Genomic DNA, 24,823 nt, shown 5'->3' on the forward strand with positions numbered 1-24,823 from the left:
AGTAAAACGTGGTAAACATGGTAAAACATGGTAAACATGGTAAAACGTGGTAAAAACATGGTGAAACATGGTGAAACATGGTAAAACATGGTAAAACATGGTAAACATGGTAAAATGTGGTAAAAACATGGTAAAACATGGTAAACATGGTAAAACATCGTAAAACATGGTAAACATGGTAAACATGGTAACACATGGTAAAACATGGTAAAACGTGGTAAACATAGTAAAACGTGGTAAACATGGTAAAACATGGTAAAACATGGTAAAACATGGTAAACATGGTAAAACGTGGTAAAACGTGGTAAAACGTGGTAAAAACATGGTAAAACATGGTGAAACATGGTAAACATGGTAAAACATGGTAAAACATGGTAAACATGGTAAAACGTGGTAAAACGTGGTAAAACGTGGTAAAAACATGGTAAAACATGGTGAAACATGGTAAACATGGTAAAACATGGTAAACATGGTAAAACGTGGTAAAAACATGGTAAAACAGGGTAAAACATGGTAAACATGGTAAAACATAGTAAAACGTGGTAAACATGGTAAAACATGGTAAAACATGGTAAAACATGGTAAACATGGTAAAATGTGGTAAAAACATGGTGAAACATGGTGAAACATGGTGAAACGTGGTAAACATGGTGAAACATGGTATACACGGTGAAACATGGTAAAATAAAAAAACATGCTTAAATAAAAAATAAAATAAAATGGTAAAAAGTGGTTAACATGGTAAAATAAAAAAAAAACATGGTAAACACAGTAAAACATGGTAAAAAATGTGGTAAAAAAAACATGGTACACATGGCAAACATGGTGAAATTATGATAAAACATGGTAAAAACATGGTAAAACATGGTAAAAACATGGTGAAACATGGCAAAACGTGATAAACATGATAAAACATGGTGAAACATGGCAAAACGTGGTAAACATGGTAAAACGTGGTGAAACATGGTAAAAACATGGTAAAATCCTCGTAAAACATGGTAAAACGTGGTGAAACATGGTAAAACCATGGTAAAACATGGTAAAACATGGTGAAACATGGTAAACATGGTAAAACGTGGTGAAACATGGTAAAAACATGGTAAAAACCTGGTAAAACCTGGTAAAACATGGTAAAACGTGGTGAAACATGGTAAAAACATGGTAAAAACCTCGTAAAACATGGTAAAACGTGGTGAAACATGGTAAAAACCTGGTAAAACATGGTGAAACGTCTTAAAAACATGGTAAAATAAAAAACATGGTAAAATGAAAAACATGGTAAAACATGGTAAAAACATGGTAAAAACATGGTAAAACATAGTGAAACATCTTAAAACATTGTAAAATAAAAAAACATGGTAAAACATAGTGAAACATCTTAAAACATTGTAAAATAAAAAAACATGGTAAAACATGGTGAAACATGGTAAAAACATGGTAAAACATGGTGAAACATGGTAAAAACATGGTAAACATGGTAAAACATGGTGAAACATGATAAAAACATGGTAAAAACATGGTAAAACGTGGTGAAACATGGCGAAACGTGATAAACATGGTAAAACATGGTGAAACGTCTTAAAAACATGGTAAAACATGGTAAAAACATGGTAAAACATGGTAAACATGGTAAAAACATGGTAAAACATGGTAAAACATGGTAAAAACATGGTAAAAAACATGGTAAAAACATGGTAAAAACATGGTAAAACATAGTGAAACGTCTTAAAACATGGTAAAATAAAAAACATGGTAAAATGAAAAACATGGTTAAATGTGGTAAAAACATGATAAAATAAAAAACATGGTGAAATGTAGTAAAACATGGTGAAATAAAAAACATGGTGAAACATGGTAAAATGTGATGAAACACAAGGTAAAACATGGTAAAACGAAACAAACATGGTCAAATTAAAAACGGTAAACAAAATGGTAAAAAAAACATGGGGAAGCATGGTAAACATGGTAAACTAAAAAAAACATTGTAAAATATATCACAAAAAAAGCCAGGACAAAATGATAAAAAATGATTAAAACAAAAGTGAAAAACACAGTACAGCTTTAAAAAACAGGGAATAACTATAAATATATGGCAAAAAATACAATTTTACAGTTTTAATTGGTTTTATACATGGTAAAAAAAAAAACATGTTAAAGTGATCAAAACATAGTAAAAATATATTGTAGAAGTATAAAAACTTTAAGAACATGGTAAACATGGTAAAAAGAAAACAGGCCACTCCTTCAGCAGAAACGATGCAGAAATCAGATCAGGAAACGCATTTAATAGCAGGTGTGAACAACTCTTCACTTGTGATTGGATAATTCAGGAAATATGCTAATTTAACGTTCTAGAAGGATCAGTAAAGGATCCTCTGTTCTGCTCTGATGTGTTGTATAGTGAGAACGGTGTGGTTCAGATGTTTCTGCTGAAATGATCTAATGTACTTTATTAGACAGACAGAGAAGATGAAGCTTAAACTGCTTGAAGTGTTTATCAGGCTGATGGTCAGCGAGACTGAGAAGAAGCATCTGTACACAGCATGACGCATAGTATACACACACACACACACAAACACACACACACAGACGTTACTTTAAGGCAAACTGACAACCACAACATTCTGTATCTTCTGCTGCATCTAACACTTTCAGCTTCAGGACCATGTGCCTAGCTAACAGAGAACGTTACAATGGCAATTAGCAACATTTTGAAAAGGTTCCAGGATGTTTAGCCTCAAACGTTTCAGAAACAATGTTACACAAACATTCTAAAAACACGTCACTCTAAAATGGTTTGCCTCAAAACATTCTTAAAATGTTTCTTAAATAATATTCCCAGCTAGACAAATACTAACACTATAGGAAAGCTTAAAAGTAACATTCCCAAAAAACTAAACATTACCAGAACATTTAAAAGCATTCCAAGAACATCCATAAACATGACAGATTAAACGTTGCAATAATGTTATCTGTAATGTTCAGAAAACGTCTACTAACCAAAAATTGTTATCTGGGTTGAAGCTCCACTGGCTGTTCAAATGTGAAGGTTTTCTTTACCATTCCCACTCCATCCATACCATATATGGATAGCAGCTCTCTAATAGCTGTAAATGATCTACAATATCTCAGAAATTAGATGCAAACAGATGCAACAAAAACTCGCTGCTCGCTGTGCTGCTCTATTGATGTCATTCAGGATGAGTGAGTTTAAAATCATTGTGGACTTTAGGAATGAAGTTTTTGCAGGTTGTTATGTCTGGAGCTGCACAAGACCTTTTCTCAGAACTGTGTAATTCTGTGTAACCCAATTCATACTGGTATAAACTCCTGTAATTTTACTGTACTGCCTCAGTCCACATGCTTCTTTCACTTCAGGTGATGTTTCTGTATCTCTCAGCTTGTCAACAAATGCATGTGTTCAGCTGTGCATGAGAAGGTGCTGTAAGCATTCATTCATTCATTCATTCATTTATTCTCAATCGCTAAATTCATTTCAGAGGAGCCAATCGCTGCAGTTATTGGGCGGAAGGCAGGATACACCCTGGACAGGCCACCAATCTATAGCATGATTTATTTTTATTACAGTGGAGTAAAAGTCAATTACACTATCTGTAGAGTGTAGAGGGAGCTCAGGAGCAAAAAAAAATATGCTCATAAAATGCTTCTTCGAGTTTAACTTTATTGTAGTTTTGTTTATTAATTTGTATTTGTTTCATATTTATTCATTTTTTTATGAGAAAAAATTCAATCTTCTAAAACTTTATTTGGTGATTATATAAGTTATTCTTAACTTACTACTTTTGATGATGCAGTGATATAGAGGTGTATTAGTGAAGTTTTTCTTCAATACTCGCTAACCACACTAAGTGCAAGCTCTTTCGCCATTCAAAGGTAAATATTATCAGACTGTAGCCTGCTGCTGGAGCAGTATTAGCATTACCTTCTAACAGCGCTAAGCGCTAGCTCTTTCGCTGTTCATAGGCGAGTATATTGAACTGTAGCCTGCATGTTTACCATGTTAAAACAAGCCACTAGCAAATATCATCCTGGCTTACTGAAACACTAATGCTAATGCTGCTGCACCCAGCCTTAGTGGAAATGTGGCCATCTAAGCTTAATGTAAATAAACAAAAGCGATTTACTCACCCAAATAAACAGTTTTCAGGAGAGGAATTTGTGTAGATTCACATCCAGCGCTTGTTTGACTTGAAATTTTTTTATTATTTTTTTTTATTATTACAGTTTTGTTTACTTAGGCACCCCCAGCTGTGAGACCTGCTAAGTTAGAAGGAAAACATGGTGACACCACTGTTCCTTACTAGTGTCGCATAATGTGCCTTATAATATACAGCTATGCAAATCTATGTTGAAAAAAAAACTAAAAAAAGGAAAAAAGGCCTACATGTTTTTTTTTTTTTCACAGCTTTTTAACTGTTTACCTTAAAGTTATGTGCAGACTTTTGACTTAAACAAGACTGCTAACTAGCAGACTGCAGTTCCATCCCTGCCAGTGAAGAGAGCTGGGAAAAGTGCTCAGTGGAGGAAATCTGAAGGTTAAAACCATCAGCAGCATAAAGTTCACAGCTCTGTTCAGTGTTTCAGCAGAACTGCAGCTCTGAACCTCCAATTACTCAGTGCACACACACACACACACAGTGCTGTAAAAAGTATTTGTCTCCCTACAGATTTTTTGTTTTTTTGCTTTTGCTAGAATACTTTTCTTTTTTTAGATTATCAAACTTGAATATCGGACAAAGATAACCTGAGTAAAAATAAAAAGCAGTTTTTAAATTATGATGTCATTTATTAAGGAAAAAAAACTGGCTCCACTGGCTGTACTAGTGAAAATGTTTCTCTATGTGAAACTTTGGAAGAGCTGCAGAGATCCTACCTCTCCTGCGATATCCGTGATTCTACGACTCTACGATTTTAGAAATAAGGAAAAGGCAATATTCAATGTTGAAACACAGGGTACACAACTAAGTTTGGCTCTATTAAATATCCTATAGTGAAACAAGCCCCTGGTGTCATGGTGTGGTAAGTAATTATGTGCAATGCCTGATCACCTTTGATCTTCATTACTGGCACTTAGACAGCCCAACATTCTGTTACTGAGCTCCTGCAACCAGTAGCCCAAACATACACTCTACATACACTCTGGTGTGCTATTTCAACAGGATGATGCTCATCCACATACTGCATACTATTTCAAAAGCGTGCATGGAAGACACAGATGCTCTGCTATGGTCAGCCGCATCAGAAGATCAGTCCCTAACTGAAAATGTGTGGGATGCTATTTGATGCATTGTCAACTCTCCACTCCATACCATAAAATCTGCAAGAACTGCATTAGAATATTTAATCTGCACTGAATGAACTACAGTATTTTACCTAGAAGACACAGACGCTATGCCATGGCCAGTCACATTGCCAGACATGCTATTTAAATGGAATAGACTATTAAAAGTAGGGCTAGGTTTCACAATGTAATACCCAAAAGTCACTGAGTGAAATGTCTCTGTATTACAGAGTACTGAAAGGTCTAGAAAAATTAGATATCTATTTTTAATAGTTTGCAAAAACACAGATTATACAAATCGTTGACACTGCCGACAATCTCTCTTGCTCAATTGTATCTGTTTTGAGATCAAACCTTTTTAAATGATACCCAGCCCTAATTGCAGGACACCATTAGGAACCTCTACAACTCGGTTAGCTAGACAACTTAAGCTCAAAGGTGAGAACCGACCAATAGGAATGTCCTGCACACAGGTGCGGCTTCAGGCTGAAAAGTTTTTGAAAAGATTTCAAGATTTACCTTTCTGTTTCTGGGGGTCGTACACCTGCAGTCCAAACAGCGGGGGGCTCTCCCGCCTCAGCAGCGCCACTTTCCCCGACAGCAGATCCAGCTGGAAAATGGAGGCGTTCATATAATCCGTCCAAAAAATGGAGTTCTGATAGTGTGAAATTCCAAACGGGTGATTCAGCTCCTTCCCGTCGTAGATCACCTTCCAGAACAGGAGACAGGAGATTAATACACTCAGATCAGCAACCAATCAGAACCCTCCACTCAGAAAGTAGGGCTGTGTATAGGGCTGTGCACTGGGGAGAACGATACGTATCACGATACAAGGGTTACGATTCAATATATTACAATATATTGTGATACTATAGGCAAAGTCCACATATTGTGACCTTGGTAAATTCAAATGTGAGGAATATATATATAAAGTACTGTAAAGTCACTATAAAATACTATTTTTACTACAGAATGATCTATTTAAACTTTTATTTCCTTTATTGTTGATGATGATGGCTTACAGACAATAAAAATCCAAAAAACAGTATCTCCGGAATTTTTTTTACAATAAAATTTTACAATATACTATTTATATATATATATATATATATATATATATATATATATATATATATATATATATTATTTTTATGTATCATACAGTAATCATTATTAAAGATTAGATTAGATTTGGACCATTTCCAGTTATTAACAGGACCTGAAGAGTTTAAAAGACAAAAATAATGGGGGAAAAAAGTATGTAAATAAAAAAAGAACCTTAACAAAGCTCCCTTAACAAAGCATGCAATAATTATTTTGAATTATAAAAGCTTATATTCATTTATTTAATGTATTATAATGTTATTTTTATAAATATGTATAACCATATTTGAAATGGCTTATCAATGCGCTATAATGTATTATGCGTAAGGTGTAATTATTATACAGGCTTAAGACAATCATTATAAGGTATTATGCACTTATTATTATGTTTACTTTTTATCCAATTGATACAGTATTGCTACTCAAAATATCACAATACTTTGATATAGCAATGATTTCTTACACCCTCATCAGACGGTTGTTTTGAAATGGATGCAGATGGAGCACAGCAGCTCTAGGTGTTTCTGCAGTGTGGGAGTTATTGGAAGAGAATGTAAGAGTGTTCTCACGGTTCTGTGGGTTCCGTTGAGGTAGATCTTCTCGATGTGATCGTAATAAGCATCACACCAGTACAGCACGCTGCTGGAGGGGTCTATGGTCAGTCCGTTGGGCCACAGAACCCTGGAGGAGATGAAAGTCTGACGATGAGATCCATCCATCCACGCCTTCTCTATCCTTCCCCTGCTGTCGTTCACCTCGTCCTCCTCCCAGTCCGTCCAGTACATCCAGCTGCACAAGCAGAAGAGTTTACAAACTCATTCTTTCAATTTTTATTATTTTATTAATAAATTAATTCATTCATTTATTTAACTCACAATCATTCACTGGTTCATTAATTCTTGATCTACTCATTCATTCATTTATTAATTCCTACATTCATCTGTCTACTCAGTCATCTATCTAATAAATGAATAAATGTATTCATTCATTCATTCTATTATTGTATTCATTTATTCATTTATAACATTTATTTATAAATGTATTCATTTATTTAACTCACATTCATCTTCTACTTCATTCGTTCTTCTAGTTTATCTACTCATTCATTCATGCCTACATTCATCTGTCTACTCAATCATCTATCTAATAATTAATTGATTCATTGATTGAATCATTGATTCATTTATTCATTCATTCAATCATTTGTTCATCCTTCTACTCGTTTAGCATCCAATAATTTATTAATTCTTTGATCCAATCCTTTATCTACTTATGTAACTCATGCTCATCTACTTGTTCATTCATTCATTTAGTTTATCTACTCTTTCATTCATTCATTCATCTGTCTACTTAGTCATTGACCTATCTACTAAATTATTAATCACTGTATTCATTCATTCACTCATTCATTCATCTTTCTACTTATTTAACTCACATCTAACTACTGGTTCATTCATTCATTAATTTTTTGATCTACTCATTTGTCTACTCATTTAACTCATGCTCATCTACTGGTTTATTCATTTAGCTAATTTATCTACTCATTCATTCATTCATACATTTAAAAATTAAATATTTTTTTAATAATTAATTCATTTACAAATTGATCTACTTCATTAATTAATTTATTCATCAATGTAGTCATCCGTTCATTCATCATTCCTTTCAAATATTAATTTATCTGTTTGTTTCATAAAGCATTATTCATTCATTCCCTCACTCCTTCATTCAATGTATTCTTTTACCAATCTATCCAATATACTGCTCTCTCTCTCTCTCTCTCTCTCTCTCTCTCTCTGTCTCTCTCTGTGTGAGTGTGTGAGTGTTAATGACCTGTTGAATAATTCAGTAGTATTGGGTGTGTGTGAGTGACGGCTCCTGGTGTGGAGCTGCGGATCGGAAACGAGAGCAAACGCGCTCAGACCCGGAGTCATAACCACTAATCCATCATCACACACGCTACATCACACAGGAAGTGACACGCAGACATGAGCAGGCAATAAAGAGCAGGATATCAGACAAAAAGACTTCCCGAGAGATTCACACAATCTACACAACATCAGACCACCTTTACCTCCCCCCCCCCCCCCACACACACAGATCTGCGCCAGACACAAACTACAGCTCTGATAATGAGACACATCCCTCAATAAACACTAAAAAAATTATATATTAATCTATAAACACCATCAATAAACACTTCTATACACTAAAACAAGTAATATTAGTTTATGAACTGTAACTAAAAACTCCTAAACAATAAAACAAGTGATATTAGTTCAAAAACACCCCACTAAACACCCCTATACATTAAAACAAGTGACATTAGTTCATAAACACCTCAATGAACACTCCTATACACTAAAACAAGTAATACTAATTTATAAACACCTCAATAAACACTCCTATACAATAAAACAAGTGATATTAATTTATAAACACCTTAATAAACACTCATATACACTCAAACAAGTGATATTAGTTCAAATTCACCTCAATGAACACTCCTATACACCAAAACAAGTGATATTATATATATATATATATATATATATATATATATATCACCTTAATAAACACTGTAATACACTAAAACATATACTTAAGAACTGAAGGAATTAGTCCCTAAACACTCCTTTACACTAAAACAAGTGATTTTAGTTCCTAAACACCTCAATAAACACTGTAATATACTAAAACATTATTTTTTTTATTTATAAACTGTCTTAATACACACTGTAATACACTAAAACATATATTTATCAATTAGAAATATTAGTCCATGAACACTCCTATACACTAAAACAAGTAATATTCATACATAAACACATCGAATACACTCATATACACTAGAATAGGAGATATTAGTACATAAACACCTTCATAAACACTCCTATACACTAGAATAGGAGATATTAGTACATAAACACTTCTCTACACTAGAATATGAAATATTAGTTTATTAATCCCCCCAGGATTCATGTAGAGTGGTCTGGCAGAGCAAAATAATCTTTTATTGGAATCCTTTAAACCTTCTTAACTTCTTAACTTAAAGACCATACGAGTGCCAATACTGCAGTTTATGATATTATTCTCTCTCTCTTTCTCTCTCTTCCCCTCTCTCTCTCCCTCTTTCTTTGGCTCGCTCTCTGTCTCTTTCTTTCTCTCTCTCTCTCTCTCTCTCTCTCTCTTTCTCTCTCTCTTTCTTTGGCTCGCTCTCTGTCTCTCTCTCTCTCTCCCTCTCTGTCTCTCTCTCTCTTTCTCTCTTTCTTTGGCTCGCTCTCTGTCTCTCTCTCTCTCTCCCTCTCTGTCTCTCTCTCTTTAGCTGGCTGTATTGAAGGCTTTTACAGCAGTATTGGAGAAGCAATTAGAAGACATCAGACAGAACTGTGGTGCTATTAATAGCAACAATCATTGTAAATATCAATGCATGTAAACAAGAACAACAAAAAAACTATCAAACAGCAGACATCAAAACACACACACACACACACTCTCTCTCTCTCCTAGCTTCTCCCACCAGCTGACAGATGCTGTGCTCAGTGATGCTGTAAATGATCAGGATTTTATGATCCGCTGAGTGGCAGCCTCATTACAGACATGAAAATACAACATTTATCTAAAGCGTGACAAACTGTTCTCTGAGTGTTCTTCAACACGCAGCTCTGAATACAAGAACCAACAAGAATCACATCATCAGACCCTACAATACTTTAATATTAAATAATAAAAGTGTACATAAACTGTACTATACATTACACAACGTAATACAGTGGTGTAAACAAGTGTTTGTTTTTTGCAAATTTGTGTCTTTTAAATGTTTCAGATCAACAAACTAATTTAAACTAATTTAAATTAGTCAAATACAACACAAGCAAAGACAAAATGCAGTTTTTAAATGAATACTTTTATTATAAAGGAAGAAAAAAAAAACATAACTGTAGTTTATCACACCTGAGTTTAATTTCTCTAACCACACCAAGGACTGATTACTGCCACACCTGTTCTTAATCTAGAAATCACTTAAATAGGACCTGCCTGACAAAGTGACATAGACCAAAAGATACTCAAAAGTAAATACAATCAGAAACAAATAAGAAAGAAACTAATTGAGCTCTATCCGTCTTGAAATGGTTATAAAGCCATTAAGTGAGAGCCATTCTCTACAAATGGCAAAAACATAAAACAGTGGTGAACCTTCCCAGGAGTGAATTGAAAAATGACCCCAAGAGTGCAGCGAAAACTCATCTAAGAGGTCACAAAAAAAAAAAAACACAACACTTGCCTCAGTTATACTCAGCGTTCATGACTCCACCATAAGAAAAAGACTGGGCAAAAATGGCCTGTATGGAAGTGTGCCAAGACCCAAACCACTGCTGAGCAAAAAAAACTGTTAAGCTTGTCTCAGTTTTTGCCCGAAAAAAATGTGAAAATCCCCAAGACTTTAAGGAAAATACTTTTTTGGACTCTGTGGACAAAAGTGGATCTTTTTGAAAGATGTTTTTCCCATTACAGCTGGTGTAAAAGTAACACCTCATTTCAGAAAAAAAGAACATCACACCTAGACTAAAACATGGTGGTGGTAGTGTGATGGTCTGTGGCTGTTTTGCTGCATCAGAACCTCAAAGAATTTCTGTGAAAAAAGGAACAATGGATTCCGCTCTCTACCAAAAAGTTCTAAAGCTGAAACGAACTTGGGTTCTGCAGCAGGACAATGACCCAAAACACACCAGCAAGTCCACCTCTGAAGAAAAACACAGTGAAGACTTTGGAGTGGCCTAGTCAAAGTCCTGACCTGAGTCTTATTGAGATGATGTGGTATGACCTTAAAAAGGTGGTTCATGCTTGAAAACCCTCCAATGTTGCAGAATTACAACAGTTCTGCAAAAGAAGAGAGGGCCAAAATTCCTCCACAGCATTGGGAAAGACTGATTTCAAGTTACTGAAAACGCTTGATCACAGTTGTTGGATTTTGTTTCTCCCTTAATAATAAAATCTTTCATTTAAAAACTGTATTTTGTGTTTACTTGTGTTGTCTTTGACCAATTCCTTTGTCTGATACTATGAAACATTTAAGAGAGACTAAATTGCAAAACAAAATGCAAACACTTTTCCATACCACTGTAAAACTTAAATGTATAATGTTCAGCATTTCTGTCCTGTGACTGTCTCTGCGGTCAGCTTTCTGCCAGCCCCAAAGCTTCACAAAAAATCCTGCAGGATATTATGGAAAGCTGTGGTCAGCAGCAGGGGAATCAGACATTTTAAAGCCGGTTGATTTATTCCTGTGAAATACATGTAAAGATATTTGAAAAAAATACACAAGCCTCCAACTTCTTTTTTAACATATACCTAAAAAAAATCAGCTGCACACTCCTTCCAAGCTGCATCAATATATCTCTCAATCACCTCCAATAATTAAAATATCAATAACCAAAATGGAATTAATTTGTTTTAGTTATAGACTCCTTTAAATATTCATTTATACACTTCTAAAAGCTTCATTATTTATTAGTCAGGTTAAAGCAGGGAGAGGACGCGAAGAGCTGATGCAAATGCGAGGTTTTTTGTTTTTTTTTACAACATGAACAAACAAACTAACTATAAACCAAAAACAGGAACTCTGAGAATACAAAGAAAATACACACAATCTTGTCTGACGCAACAACATACAAGAACCGACAAAGGAAACAGGAAACACAGGGCGATAAATACACACACAAGGCAGGAAAGGAAACAGGGAACACGTGGGGAAAGGTAACGAGGGGGCGGAGCTACAGATGAAACACTGGTGAAGGCACTAGACGGGGAGATAAACAAACAGGAGGGAGGTAAAAACACCTAAATCCTTATAAGGGACTTCATTAGTACTGAGGAGAGTTCTCAGAATGTAAATCAAAGAGATTGGTTAGAGTCTACAGTGTGGAACTATTTTACTATTGAGCATAAAAACATGATGTAATATCTGACTCGAGTTAAAACTATGATGGGAAGACCTGTGGTGACCAATCCACGTCTGAAAATTATGATCTCATACTCCCTGAACCCTGCACTCTTTTACAATCTGTGCCCCATGAATCCTGGCATTGTCGTCTTGGAATATGCCCGTGTATTCCATCAGGGAACAATCAAAATCCATTGATGGAATAACCTGGTCTATATTCAGTATATTCAGGTACTCAGCTGACCTCATTCTTAGGATACATAACATTGCTGAACCTAGACCTGCAGACCAACTGCAGGAACCCCACCCAGATCATAGCACTGCCTCCACAGGCTTGTACAGTAGGCACTAGGCATGATGCTTAGAGCAGATGAATCTGATTACCCTTCTGAAGTCTCCAATGTTCCAACAGCCACTCGCGTTCAGTAAAACTGAGCCGGATTTTCTTTCAGAGGCTGTACGTGTGACGTAAGTACGTAACGACGTGTGACATGCCCAGAAGAAGAACTCCCGAAAAAGCGACCCAACCCCCCAGTTTTTAGAATGAATGTACAGTATTAGGCTTAGCAGGGATGGTCGTTTCAGTACACTGGTACCATTAAACAAAACATACTATACATACTATCAAACATATCCCTTTTTCACTCAGAAATGCTTCTGCTTTTAGTTAAAAAAATAATAATAATATGGACTGCCACCAACAATATAAAAAAAAAAAGGAAAAACTTGTAAAATAACTATAACTAAAAGATCAGCCACACACAACTAACCAGCTTATAATGGAGTGAACAATATGGCTATAAGATATGAATATGTGTAGATTTTGCACATAAACTAGATAACCAATCAGAAGTCCAGCTTTAATTGGTCTCTTACCCTGCAGGGGGGTTCACAGCGATGGCTCTGGGGTGGGTCATGCCCCCCTCCAGCAGAGTCTTCCTGCTCTCAGCTGCTCCATCCAACCGGGCCACACTCACCGCCTTCCTGTGACCATCACTCGTCCAGTACAGATTACTGCCCAACCAGTCCACCGAGATCCCCTCCACGTTCTCCAGATCTGCAGAGAGAGAGAGATACAGAGAGAGAGACAGAGAGAAAGAGAGAGAAAGAGAGATTATGAATGGTAGGGTTATACTCTCATAGTCTTATAGAGTGTACTGTACATAAACAGAACCTCACCGTCTTTCAGGACAGTTTCCCTTCCAGTTCCGTCCACTTTCTGCCGGCCAATCAGAAAGCTGGTTGTGTCGGAGAAGTAGATGTAGCCACTGGCTGAGTGGAAGTCCAGCGCTCTGGGGCTGACCAGTCCTTCTATCTGAGTCATCAGCTGATTGGCCGATTTACTCTCCAACCCGAAGCCTCGCACAACCCCGGGACGACCTTTACCGTAAAACAGGAACGGAGTATCCTTCATCTCTGAGAGAGAGAGAGAGAGAAAGAGAGAAAAGGAATGATTAAATGCTATCAGGCCCTAAAAACAGAGTTTAAACTGGGAGAATATCTCCTGACTGTCAGAGATAAACAGTGTTGGGACAGTGTTAGGCTCGTAAAGTAGTTAGTTATAGTTACTAGTTACTTCTCCAGAAAAGTAACTGAGTTACTAACTGAGTTACTCCACTATAAAAGTAACTAGTTACCAGTAAAAGTAACTATTGCGTTGTTGTGTTACTCGCCACCGTAAGCCAGATGAATAGAGTGCACCACAGCAACGACAACAATCATTGCTTAGGCAGTTATCTCATCCTCCCCTCCCTTGTGACTCACACACACAACACACACACACACACACACACACACACACACACACACACACACACACACACACACTTGTGCCTTTGTCTGTATGCACAAAGGTAAAAACGAAAAAAGTTTGTTGAGCTGCTAAAGTAACGTGCAGTAACAGGGTATGGGAAATGGTAACGGTGTGATAGTGACAGTCAGAGTAATTAGTTAGATTAGTTAGACAACATGCTAATGCTAATTAGTTAGACAACATGCTAATTTTTTATTAACAGATTTAAAGATCAGGGGTGGGTTCCCGAAAGCTTCGTAACGCTAAGAACTTCGTTAACTCATACTTAAGATTGATCGTTAATTAAAGATAAATGTTTCCCAAAACCGTGCGTAACTAAAGTACTTTGTAAACTTGCTCACAGATTACAAGTAACCTGACCCAGTCGTTATTCTTCTACTAAGTTACTAACATCTACTAACTTCTATTAAGTTCTACTTAAAGTTCTACTTTTTGCGATAGACTTTCATTGTTGGGTAAATGTTTGTAGAATTACATTGATCCAAAAAAGTATTTAAGTATGGTGAATTTGTTTTTTTCAGCTATAGTAGAAAGCATTTTTTAAATAGAATGAACTTAATAATAAGTTGCCTTGATGTATATAAATTACTGCCATATATTATAATAACAATTATATTAAATTGTATTGAAAAAACTGTAATTCTGTATCATTACCAAGAATGTATTTATTAATCTTGTTGATTTGCTCATATAATATATTTTTTATATTTTCTTAATCTTCTCTATTGCCCCTATATTGTCAGTGTTGCTGAAGTTGTCTTAATAAAGTCAAACAATGTCAATATTCAACAGTATGATCAACTTTATTCACTACTTTGGTCACGCAGTTCATCCCTCACACACTTAAAACTGGTGTCTGGTGGAGCTTCTCTACTTCTCCAGACAAATCTCCAACATGTCCAAGTGACAGGAGAATTCAGATGGATGAGAAAATTAAGTTGTCAAAAAAGATAATTAAGTTGCCAGAAAATGGCTTTTGTATTTAAGTGTTTAATTGAATATATTTAGTCTGGGTTTTAAGCAGAAAAGTGTGTTAAAACAACAGTTCCAATTTTATTTCACTACAACTACAACAAATAAAAATCCTGCCAAATCCATATAACTTTTTTTTTTTATAAGTTTTTAAAAGTGTGTATGCTCAGTGGAGCTGAAAAATGGATAATGGATGTAGAAACAAGTAGGTGGTCATAATGTTATGGTGTATAATGATATACAGTACAGTAAGAGATCTGTAATCTGACCATTGCTGTGATTTAAAAATGTACATCAGATTTGTATTAATAACTGTATCTGTCCAGAATAATAATGAATGTAATTTATAAAAAGTCTTGTTGTAAATTCTAGAATTTTACATAATGGAACTAAAATGAAGCAAAACCATGTATCAGGATGAAGCTGATCTTTTACCTGAGGAAACACAATGTACTGACAGTCTTATCAACGACGTGATCTGTCAATAAATTACTGTATGAACAGTAAAATCATAAAGGAATTTTGTCCTGTTTCTTGTAGTCAGGCTCTCATAAACAGTAATGTGTAATTTTGTACGGCTAAAACTGATTCATGATTCACAGGAAAAAGTGCAGCATTTTAAATCATTAGCATTGAGGAAATAAACTGAAAGATCACAGGACTAATCATTTAGACTGACTTTTTTGTGATCAGGGAATAAAGTATTTTTATTCTGATGACTTCGACAGGTTCACTGATATAAATACTTACCTCTGGGTCGTGAATAAAGGATTTAAAATGAAGTACGAGCATTAGCTGCGGATCCCTTATGTGGTGCTGTTCGTACAAACACTGTGGTGCAAATATTAATTCTAAATTCAAGAAATGCATCATATCAATTGAGAAGAACTGCAAACTGTTTCTAAATGTGTATTATTATGCCTGTTATGTGTGTTCATATCACTGTTGTTGTTAAGTGTTATAATGCTTCGGCAATACTTTACCTCACAATCATGCTAATAAAGCTCCATTGAATTAAATTGAATAAAAAAAGAGAGAAAGACAGAGCAAGAGAGAGAGAGAGAGAGAGAGAGACAGAGTAAGATATTGCAAGACATACATAGCGAAAAAAAAGAGAGAAAAAGAGATGAGAAAGACAGAAAGCGAAAGAGACAGACAGACAGATATTGTGAGAGCCACAGACAAAGCGAGAAAGAGAAAGAAAGAAGAGACACAACAAAGAATGAGAGAGAATGAGAGAGAGAGAGACAGACAGAGTAATATAGCGAGAAAAACAGATATTGCAAGCCAGACACAGCGAAAAAGAGAGAACAAGAGAAGAGAAAGACAGAAAGAAAGAAGCAAAAGAGACAGACAAACAGATATTGGCAGAGTGAGCGAGAAAGAGAGTGAGAGAGAGAGCGTGAGAGAGAGAGAGCGAGTGTGAGAGAGAGACAAAAAGAGAGACATTGTGGGAAAGAGAGATAAACAGAGAGAGAGAGAGAGAAAGAGAGAGAGAGAGGTACACACAGACATTGCGAGAGACACAGGCAAAGCAACATAGAGAAAAGAGAGCGAGAGAAAGGGAGAAATGAGAAAGAAAGAAAGAAAGACAAACAGAGAGAGAGAGACAGAGTAATATAGCGAGAAAAACAGATATTGCAAGACAGATATTGCAAGCCAGACATAGGCGAAAAAGAAGAGAGAACAAGAGAAGAGAAAGACAGAAAGAAAGAAGCGAAAGAGGCAGACAAACAGATATTGTGAGAGCCATAGACATAGCGAGAAAGAGAGACAAAAAAGGAAGATAGAGAATGAGACAGACAGACAGACAGCAAGAGACAGGCAGAGTGAGCGAGAAAGAGAGTGAGAGAGAGAGCGTGAGAGAGAGAGAGCGAGTGTGAGAGAGAGAGACAAAAAGAGAGACATTGTGGGAAAGAGAGATAAAAAGAGAGAGAGAGAGAGAGGGACACACAGACATTGCGAGAGACACAGGCAAAGCAATATAGAGAAAAGAGAGAGAGAGAGAAAGGGAGAAATGAGAAAGAAAGAAAGACAAACAGAGAGAGAGAGACAGACAGAGAAAAACAGATATTGCAAGACAGATATTGCAAGACAGACATAGTGAAAAAAGAGAGAACAAAAGAAGAGAAAGACAAAAAGAAAGCGAGTGAAAGAGATAATGTGAGAGCTACAGACAGAGCGAGAAAGAGAGACAGGCAGAGTGAGCAAGAAAGAGAGTTAGAGAGAGAGAGAGTCTGAGAGAGAGCGTGAGAGAAAGAGACAAAAAGAGAGACAGTATGGGAAAGAGAGATAAACAGAGAGAGAGGGACAAAGACATTGCGAGAGACACAGGCAAAGCAACAGAGAGAAAAGAGAGAAAGAGAGAGAGAGAGAGAGAAATGAGAGATAAAGAGAGAGAGTGAGAGAGAGTTGATTAGAGGAATAAAGAAGCACGAGTGCTGAGTGATAAGCCAGTACTGTCAGAGCTTTAATTAATTAATTGACATAATTAGGCTCCTGTTTTCAATTCAGGGCTGAAATGAAAGCCTCAGACAAAGGCAGTGTGTGGAGCAGCAGCAGCTCCGGCTAATTACATCAGCTTAATTAAAGCAGAATTAGTTCAGCTGATTTACTCCTATCACATCAATCTGTGTGCTCACAACACCAGAACACACTACCCCAGCATACCAGTGAGTGTGTGTGTGTGTGTGGTGTGTGTGTGTGTGTGTGTGTGTGAGGGGTGAGGGATATAGTCCACCTCTCTGGACTTACATTTGTTTTGCGCAGGAGTCAGCAGTAGCCTTTGCTATATATATATCATTTAGATTTTTTTACGTTTATGTTTGAGAAAAATTAACATTGTTGGTTTATTCTATAAACTACGGACAACATTTCTCCCAAATATTGTCATTTAGTTCAGAAATCAATATTTGGTGGAATTACCCTGGTTTTTAATCACAGTTTTCATGCATCTTGGAATGTTCTCCTCCACCAGTCTTACACACTGCTTTTGGATAACTTTATGCCTTTACTCCTGGTGCAAAGATTCAAGCAGTTCAGCTTGGTTTGATGGTTTGTGATCATCTATCTTCCTCCTGATTATATTCCAGAGGTTTTCAATTTGGTAAAATAAAAAACCTCATATTTTTTAAGTGAATAGACTGTATATAAAGTATTTACAACATCATTCATAACCATTTATACATGTCTTTATAAAATGTTTATAGACCCTTTATAAAGAAGCCTTATATTATAGTAGTTATCGTAATTTTTAACAAGTTTGACCACAATTCCTCCCATAATTCATTCTTTTTTCAGATCCTAGTGATATATGAGCGGTTTTATTTAGCTTATTTGCCTATATTTACTGTTGACAATAGAAGGTAAAAGGTTATCTTTTATTTATGTTCTAAAATGGATTAAATCTCATAACTAACACTCATTCTCCAACCCCTCCCTCCTCTTGTCTCTCGCTCGCTCACTCACTCTCACAAACACTCACACATATACACACACACACAGTTACTGTATGTAATATATAATAATATATGAAATATATATGGAAGATTGTCTCTTACTCTTGCAGTCTGTGCTGTCGCTGGCGAGAGTGTATCCTGCGCGACAGCGACACACTCGAGATTTATAGCTGCTGCTGAGGAGACAGAGGTGAGAGCAGCTGCCGCTTCTCCCCTGAACATCTAGAACACACGCATGAGTCCTCACTGCACACACACACACACACACACACACACACACAAACACACACACACACACACACACACACAGAAAAAACACACTTTAATGACCATGTGACACATTACATGCAAGTTTGTAAGAGGTGTTTCTAATAAAGTGGGCAGTGATGAAGCACAAGAGTAGGTAGATAGATACAGGTGTTTCTAATAAAGTGGCCAGTGATGAAGCACAAGAGTATATAGGTATAGGTGTTTCTAATAAAGTGTCCACTAATGAAGCACAAGAGTAGGTAGGTATAGGTGTGTCTAATAAAGTGGCCAGTAATGAAGCTCTGCAAGAGTAAGTAGGTACTGCAGGTGTTTCTAATAAAGTGGCCAGTGATGAAGCACAAGAGTATATAGGTTTAGGTGTTTCTAATAAAGTGGCCATTGATGAAGCGCTGCAAGAGTAGGTAGGTACTGCAGGTGTTTCTAATAAAGTGGCCAGTGATGAAGCGCTGCAAGAGTAGGTAGGTACTGCAGGTGTTTCTAATAAAGTGGCCAGTGATGAAGCACAAGAGTAGGTAGGTATAGGTGTTTGTTATAAAGTGTGCATGCAGGGAGTGTGTAGCTGTAAGTGTGAGTGTGTGAGTGTGAGTGTGTAAGTGTGAGTGTGAGTGTGTAAGTGTGAGTGTGAGTAAGTGTGTGTGAGTGTGAGTGTGAGTGTGTAAGTGTAAGTGTGAGTAAGTGTGTGTGAGTGTGTGTGATTAGCAGGTGTTGAGGTGTGAAGGTTCACCTGTGGGCTGGGTGAGTTTGTGATAAACTCTCAGAGTTCTGGAACTTTCCAGAGTGATGACAGGGTGAGTGTCGCTGCTGTTGAAACGGTTTATCCTCAAAACGTCCACTTTCCCTCCACGCGACGGATCCGAACACGACGCAAACAGGTAATCTTCAAAGAGCGCTAATCCGTACAGGTGTGACACCTGGAGAGAGAGAGAGAGAGAGAGAGAGAAAGAGAAAAAGAGAGAGAGAGAAACTCACTGGGTGGCCATCACATCTCTGAGCTTAATTCAGAAATACAGTGTGAATAGATTAGCCTGAGTGTGCTGCTCTAATCCCTGAGGAGAAACGTTAGCAATGTTAGCGACATTAGCAGTGCTAGCGGCTCGGAGCACAGCGGGGGGCTGTACTGCCACACCTCTCAGCCCAGATGTAAATCAGCAGATGCATCGAGCTCCAGTAAAAAACTGATCTGAATTTAAATTCTCTCATCCGGTTCATACCGGTTACAACATGCCACCTCTATAAACCAACTTAAACCCCAGCTTATCAAATCTATGCTGTAAGTTAGGTAAAAGTACTCTACTATACTCCATACCCTGTGTCATAGCCGGACATGCTGTTGCTAAAATACACTGCCTGGTCGCCACCAAAAAAAAAAAGATCACACACTCCAATATTTAATTGGGCCGCCATTAGCTTTGATTGAAGCACACATTGACTGTGGCATTGCTTCGATAAGCTTCGGCAACGTCATAAGATTTGTTTAAATCCAGTGTTGCATTAATTTTTCACCAAGATCTTGCAGCAGCATTGATGATGGTAGAGACTGACCACTGCACAAAGTCTTCTCCAGCACATCCCAAAGATTCTCAATGAGGTTAAGATCTGGACTCTCAATCCATGTGTGAAAATGATGATCTCATGCTCCCTGAATCACTCTTTCACTATTCCAGCACCACGAATACTGATATGGTCATCTTGGAATATCGCCGTTCCATCCGGGAAGAAAAAATCCATTGATGGAAAAACCTGGTCTATATTCAGTATATTGAGGTAGTCAGCTGACCTCATTCTTTCAGCACATACTGTTGCTGAACCTAGACCTGAACAACTGCAGCAACCTCAGCCTCAGATCACTGTACCTCTAAAATCTTTGCACTATAATTTCAAACTTTTTCCTGTAATTCTAAATATTTGAATTATAATTTTATACATTTGGCCTGTCATTCTAAATCTATGAACTGTAATTTTAGACTTTATGCCTGTAATTCTAAATCTTTTAACATTAATTTTAGACTTTTGGCCTGTAATTCAAAATTTTGAACTGTAATTTTAGACTTTTGGTCTGTAATTCTAAATCTTTGAACTGTAATTTCAGATGTTGGCCTGTAATTCTAAATATTAGCATTTTGGTCTGTAACTCTAAATCTTTGAACTGTAATTTTAGACTTAACGCCTGTAACTCTAAATCTTTGAACTGTAGTTTTAGACTTTATACCTGCAATTCTAAATCTTTAAACAATAATTTTAGACTTTTGGTCTATAATTCAAAATCATTGAACTATAATTTTAGACTTTATGCCTGTAATTCTAAATCTTTTAACTATAATTGTAGACTCTTGGCCTGTAATTCTATATTTTTGAACTGTAATTTCAGACTTTTTTACTGTAATTCTAAATAGAAGACTCTTGGCCTGTAATTCTAAATCTTTGAACTGTAATTTCAGATTTTGGCCTGTAATTCTTAACATTAGACTTTTGTCTGTAATTCTAAATCTCTGAACTGTAATTCTAGATTTTTAAACTGTAATACCAAAAATGACGTACAGTATAACTCCAAATATTTATACTGCCATTACCTGTAATTACAGACTTTTTACTGAAAATTTTAGACAATTTACTTGTCATTTAATATATTTAAACTGTTATGCAAGACTTTTGATTTGTACTTCCAAACTTTGATCTATAACTTTGATTTGAGACATTTGACCTGTAGTTCCAAACCTTTGAATTGTTTTTTTTTTTTTTGTAGACTTCTGTGCTATGTTTTCAAACTTCTGACCTATATATTTTTTAATGTTTTAAATGCAGTTTATATCTAAATACAGTAAATATCTAGTGACATGTTTTTTTGTTGTTTTTTCGAGTGATGTGGAACACAGGGTAACTGTGGTGTGTGCAGGGTTTCACAGAATATTTTATTGATGTGAATGTGTTGTTTGCATTTAAATGGCGTAAATTCAATATGTACAGAGTTTGTTTGCGGTTCTTGGAGATGTTGCGTCTGCGCTGTTGTCTCTGTGTTTCTGACCTTGCAGTGTTTTTTGTTTACTCTCGTCTCGATCGGCCGAGCCGGAACGTTCCGGAGAAATCTCACAGCGTTCCTGGAGTGTGATTTAGGAAACTGCCTGTTGAAGAATCAACCTGAACAGAGGCTGTTTTAAACCCCTCCTCCTGACTCCATCCTGTTCCTTTGGAGACCTACCGGCAGCTCTGAAACATCAGTCAGAAGTTTGGACACACCGGCTCATGATTTTGTAATGAAGTGTTTGTTTCTGTAGCTGAAACACACTGTAGCAAACGCTGAGCAGCAGAGCCTGTAAAATTTCCCACAGAGGAATGTTCGGAGACAGCGCTCCAGAACCAATCAGCACTAAAAGCAAGGCTCGGCAGGTTTGTCCCATCCTGCTCAGAACCGGACTGGACTTAACAGCTTCTTCTATAAACCCTGTCTTTACAAGTTCTCAATAAGAGCAGTAAGTAGAAGCTGCCGTCCAACTCAACCCCTTCCAGAACCCCCGGTTCTCCCCTCAGTGCCAGAAAACTGCAGAAGAACGCTTGTCTAAAACTTATTTACAGGTAAGAATAGTAAAAATCTTTAAATAATTTTTTTATGAATAGTTAAAAGTTATTATTGAATTGAAGTTAAAATTGATTAAATTGATGTTGATTTCTATTTTCATTCTGTGCGAGTCACTATATATGCGCCTTTATAAGAGCCTACTATAATTATTTATGTAGATGAGTTTAGATTTAGAATAGATTTTAATGTAATGTATGTCAATGTACTTTGAATTTCAGAATAACGGTTGGTCTACTCAAATTAAAAAAGGTTGTGCAGTTTGTGTTAAAAACATGTTAAAAATATTTGTTTTCAAGCTTCTGAATGATACAGCTGAACTGTTGAATGTTTTAGCCGTGAATTGCAGAGATTTTCAAATGTTGAAATTTTGATCTGTAATTCCAAACTTTTACTCACCTCTTCTAAAATTTCCAATGACAATTCCAAACTTGTGAAACATTCTTCCTAACTTCACCAAACTTTTTAAATTGTTTCCAAGCAATAAAAACAGCTCTGGAAAAAAAAGAGACCACTTAAACATTACGAGTTTCTTTAATTTGACCAAATTGAAAACCTCTGAAATATAATCAAGAGGTAGATGGATGATCACAAGCCACCAAACCAAACTGAACTGCTCGAATTTTTAGACATAAAGTTATCCAAAAGCAGTGTGTAAGACCGGTGGAGGAGAACATGCCAGGAAATGCATGAAAACTGTGATTAAAAATCAGGGTTGTTCCACCAAATATTGATTTCTGGACTCTTAAAACTTTATGAATATGAACTTGTTTACTTTGCATTATTTGAGGTCTTTTTTGTTATTTCAGCTGTTTCTCATTTTCTGCAAAAAATAATTAAATGCGCTAAATGACAATATTTTTATTTGGAATTTGGGAGAACTGCTGTCTGTACTTTATAGAATAAAACAAAAATGTTCATCTTACTCAAAAGATTTTGGCTTCATTTTTATTGGATGAATAGGAAACGGCGACACGGCGTCCATCTTTTTTATAGTCTCTGATTTCAACAGTGAATCTAAAATTCTGAACAGTATGTAACGTCTTACTTACTGAGTTTCCTCTGATGACTGTGTGTCGCTTCTTTCCGTCGTAATCTACCACTTCAATAATGTCCAGGTACACGTCGGCCCAGTAAACCAGTTTGCTGATCAGGTCGAGGGTCAGCGCTGTGGGCTGCTCCATCCGGCTCTCCACGATTCGCCTCCGCTCAGATCCGTCCAATCCACAGCGTTCCAGCTTAGCCACACTTCCATAATCCGTGAAAAACAGCTTCCTGAAGAAGAAGAAGAAGAAGAAGAAGAAGAAGAAGAAGAAGAGGAAGATGAAGAACAAGAAGAAGAAGAAGAGAACAAAGATGTACAGTAAATATCTAAACTTTGTTGCTGAATAATAGATCATACTTTAATTTACAGTAACAGTCAAAAGTTTAAACACATCTTAATTTCAGTGGTTTTTTTTCATTATTTAAAAATGTTTTGCATTGTATATTAATAATAAAGTCATCCAAACTATGAGGGAAAACATACAGAATTAATTAGTTTAAAAAAGTGTTTACCAAACCAGAATATCACGATGGCCAAACACACGACAGACACACGGAGATACCAAAAACACTGTTTATTAATAAATGGGCGAAATCTGCAAGAGTAGTCAGGGACAGGCAAGATCAGAAAAAGAAGGCCAGCAAAGGTGAGCAATCCTAAACACAGGGTGAGCTAGAATGCTGAAAAAATGGCCAGCAGACTGACAGCATCAGGATGGACACAGAATATGTTTTTGTTTTTTTTTATGTATTTTAGATTCTTCAAAGTAGCACCTCTTGCTTAGATGACAGGTTTGCACATCTTGGATTTCAGTTAACAGCTGTGCTGAACTTGTCAAGGGTTAATTACTTGAATTTCTTGCCTCTTTATATAGGTGATTGAGAGCATCAGTTGTAAAGTTGTGAAGAGGTAGAGTTGGTACAGTGAATAGCCCTATTTGAGTAATGTTCTAATCCAGATTATGGCAAGAAATACTCAATGACTTTAAGAAAAATGAAGAGCAGTCATTCAAAAAAATAATAAATAAATATTCTCAAGTGCAGTCGCAAAGACCGTCAAAAATGTTATGATGAAACTGGCTCTCATCAGGAGCGCCCCAGGAAAGGAAGACCAAGAGTTACCTCAGTTGTACTGGACAAGTTCATCAGAGTTACCAGTAGAGGTGTGCCATTTCATATCGTACTCAATAATATTGCCAACATTTTTGAATATCGTGAACGATATTATACCCTTAAATTATCTCATCAGGATACTATTTTTTTTTTGCAAAAGAAAAACACATACTGTTCTCATTTCCCATTATATATCTACTAGAAACAGATTATCAGATATCTGTCCAGCATA

General features: G+C 36.3%; 1 protein-coding gene across 1 annotated transcript in view; it reads right to left on the minus strand.

The window, feature by feature from the left end:
• The window catches only part of lrp1ba (low density lipoprotein receptor-related protein 1Ba), a 327,687-nt gene that overhangs the window by 235,943 nt on the left and 66,921 nt on the right, over window positions 1-24,823 (minus strand). Inside the window, exons 8-14 of the mRNA XM_049470884.1 lie at window positions 23,487-23,709; window positions 19,588-19,774; window positions 18,696-18,839; window positions 13,530-13,766; window positions 13,227-13,407; window positions 6,976-7,195; window positions 5,822-6,011 (exon numbers count right to left, since the gene is read on the minus strand). Of these exons, the coding sequence (XP_049326841.1) occupies window positions 5,822-6,011; window positions 6,976-7,195; window positions 13,227-13,407; window positions 13,530-13,766; window positions 18,696-18,839; window positions 19,588-19,774; window positions 23,487-23,709 (1,382 nt within the window). The remainder of the gene's footprint in view (window positions 1-5,821; window positions 6,012-6,975; window positions 7,196-13,226; window positions 13,408-13,529; window positions 13,767-18,695; window positions 18,840-19,587; window positions 19,775-23,486; window positions 23,710-24,823) is intronic.

Source organism: Astyanax mexicanus, chromosome 23 (genome assembly GCF_023375975.1).
Source record: "Astyanax mexicanus isolate ESR-SI-001 chromosome 23, AstMex3_surface, whole genome shotgun sequence".
In the NCBI taxonomy this organism is placed as follows: domain Eukaryota; kingdom Metazoa; phylum Chordata; class Actinopteri; order Characiformes; family Acestrorhamphidae; genus Astyanax; species Astyanax mexicanus.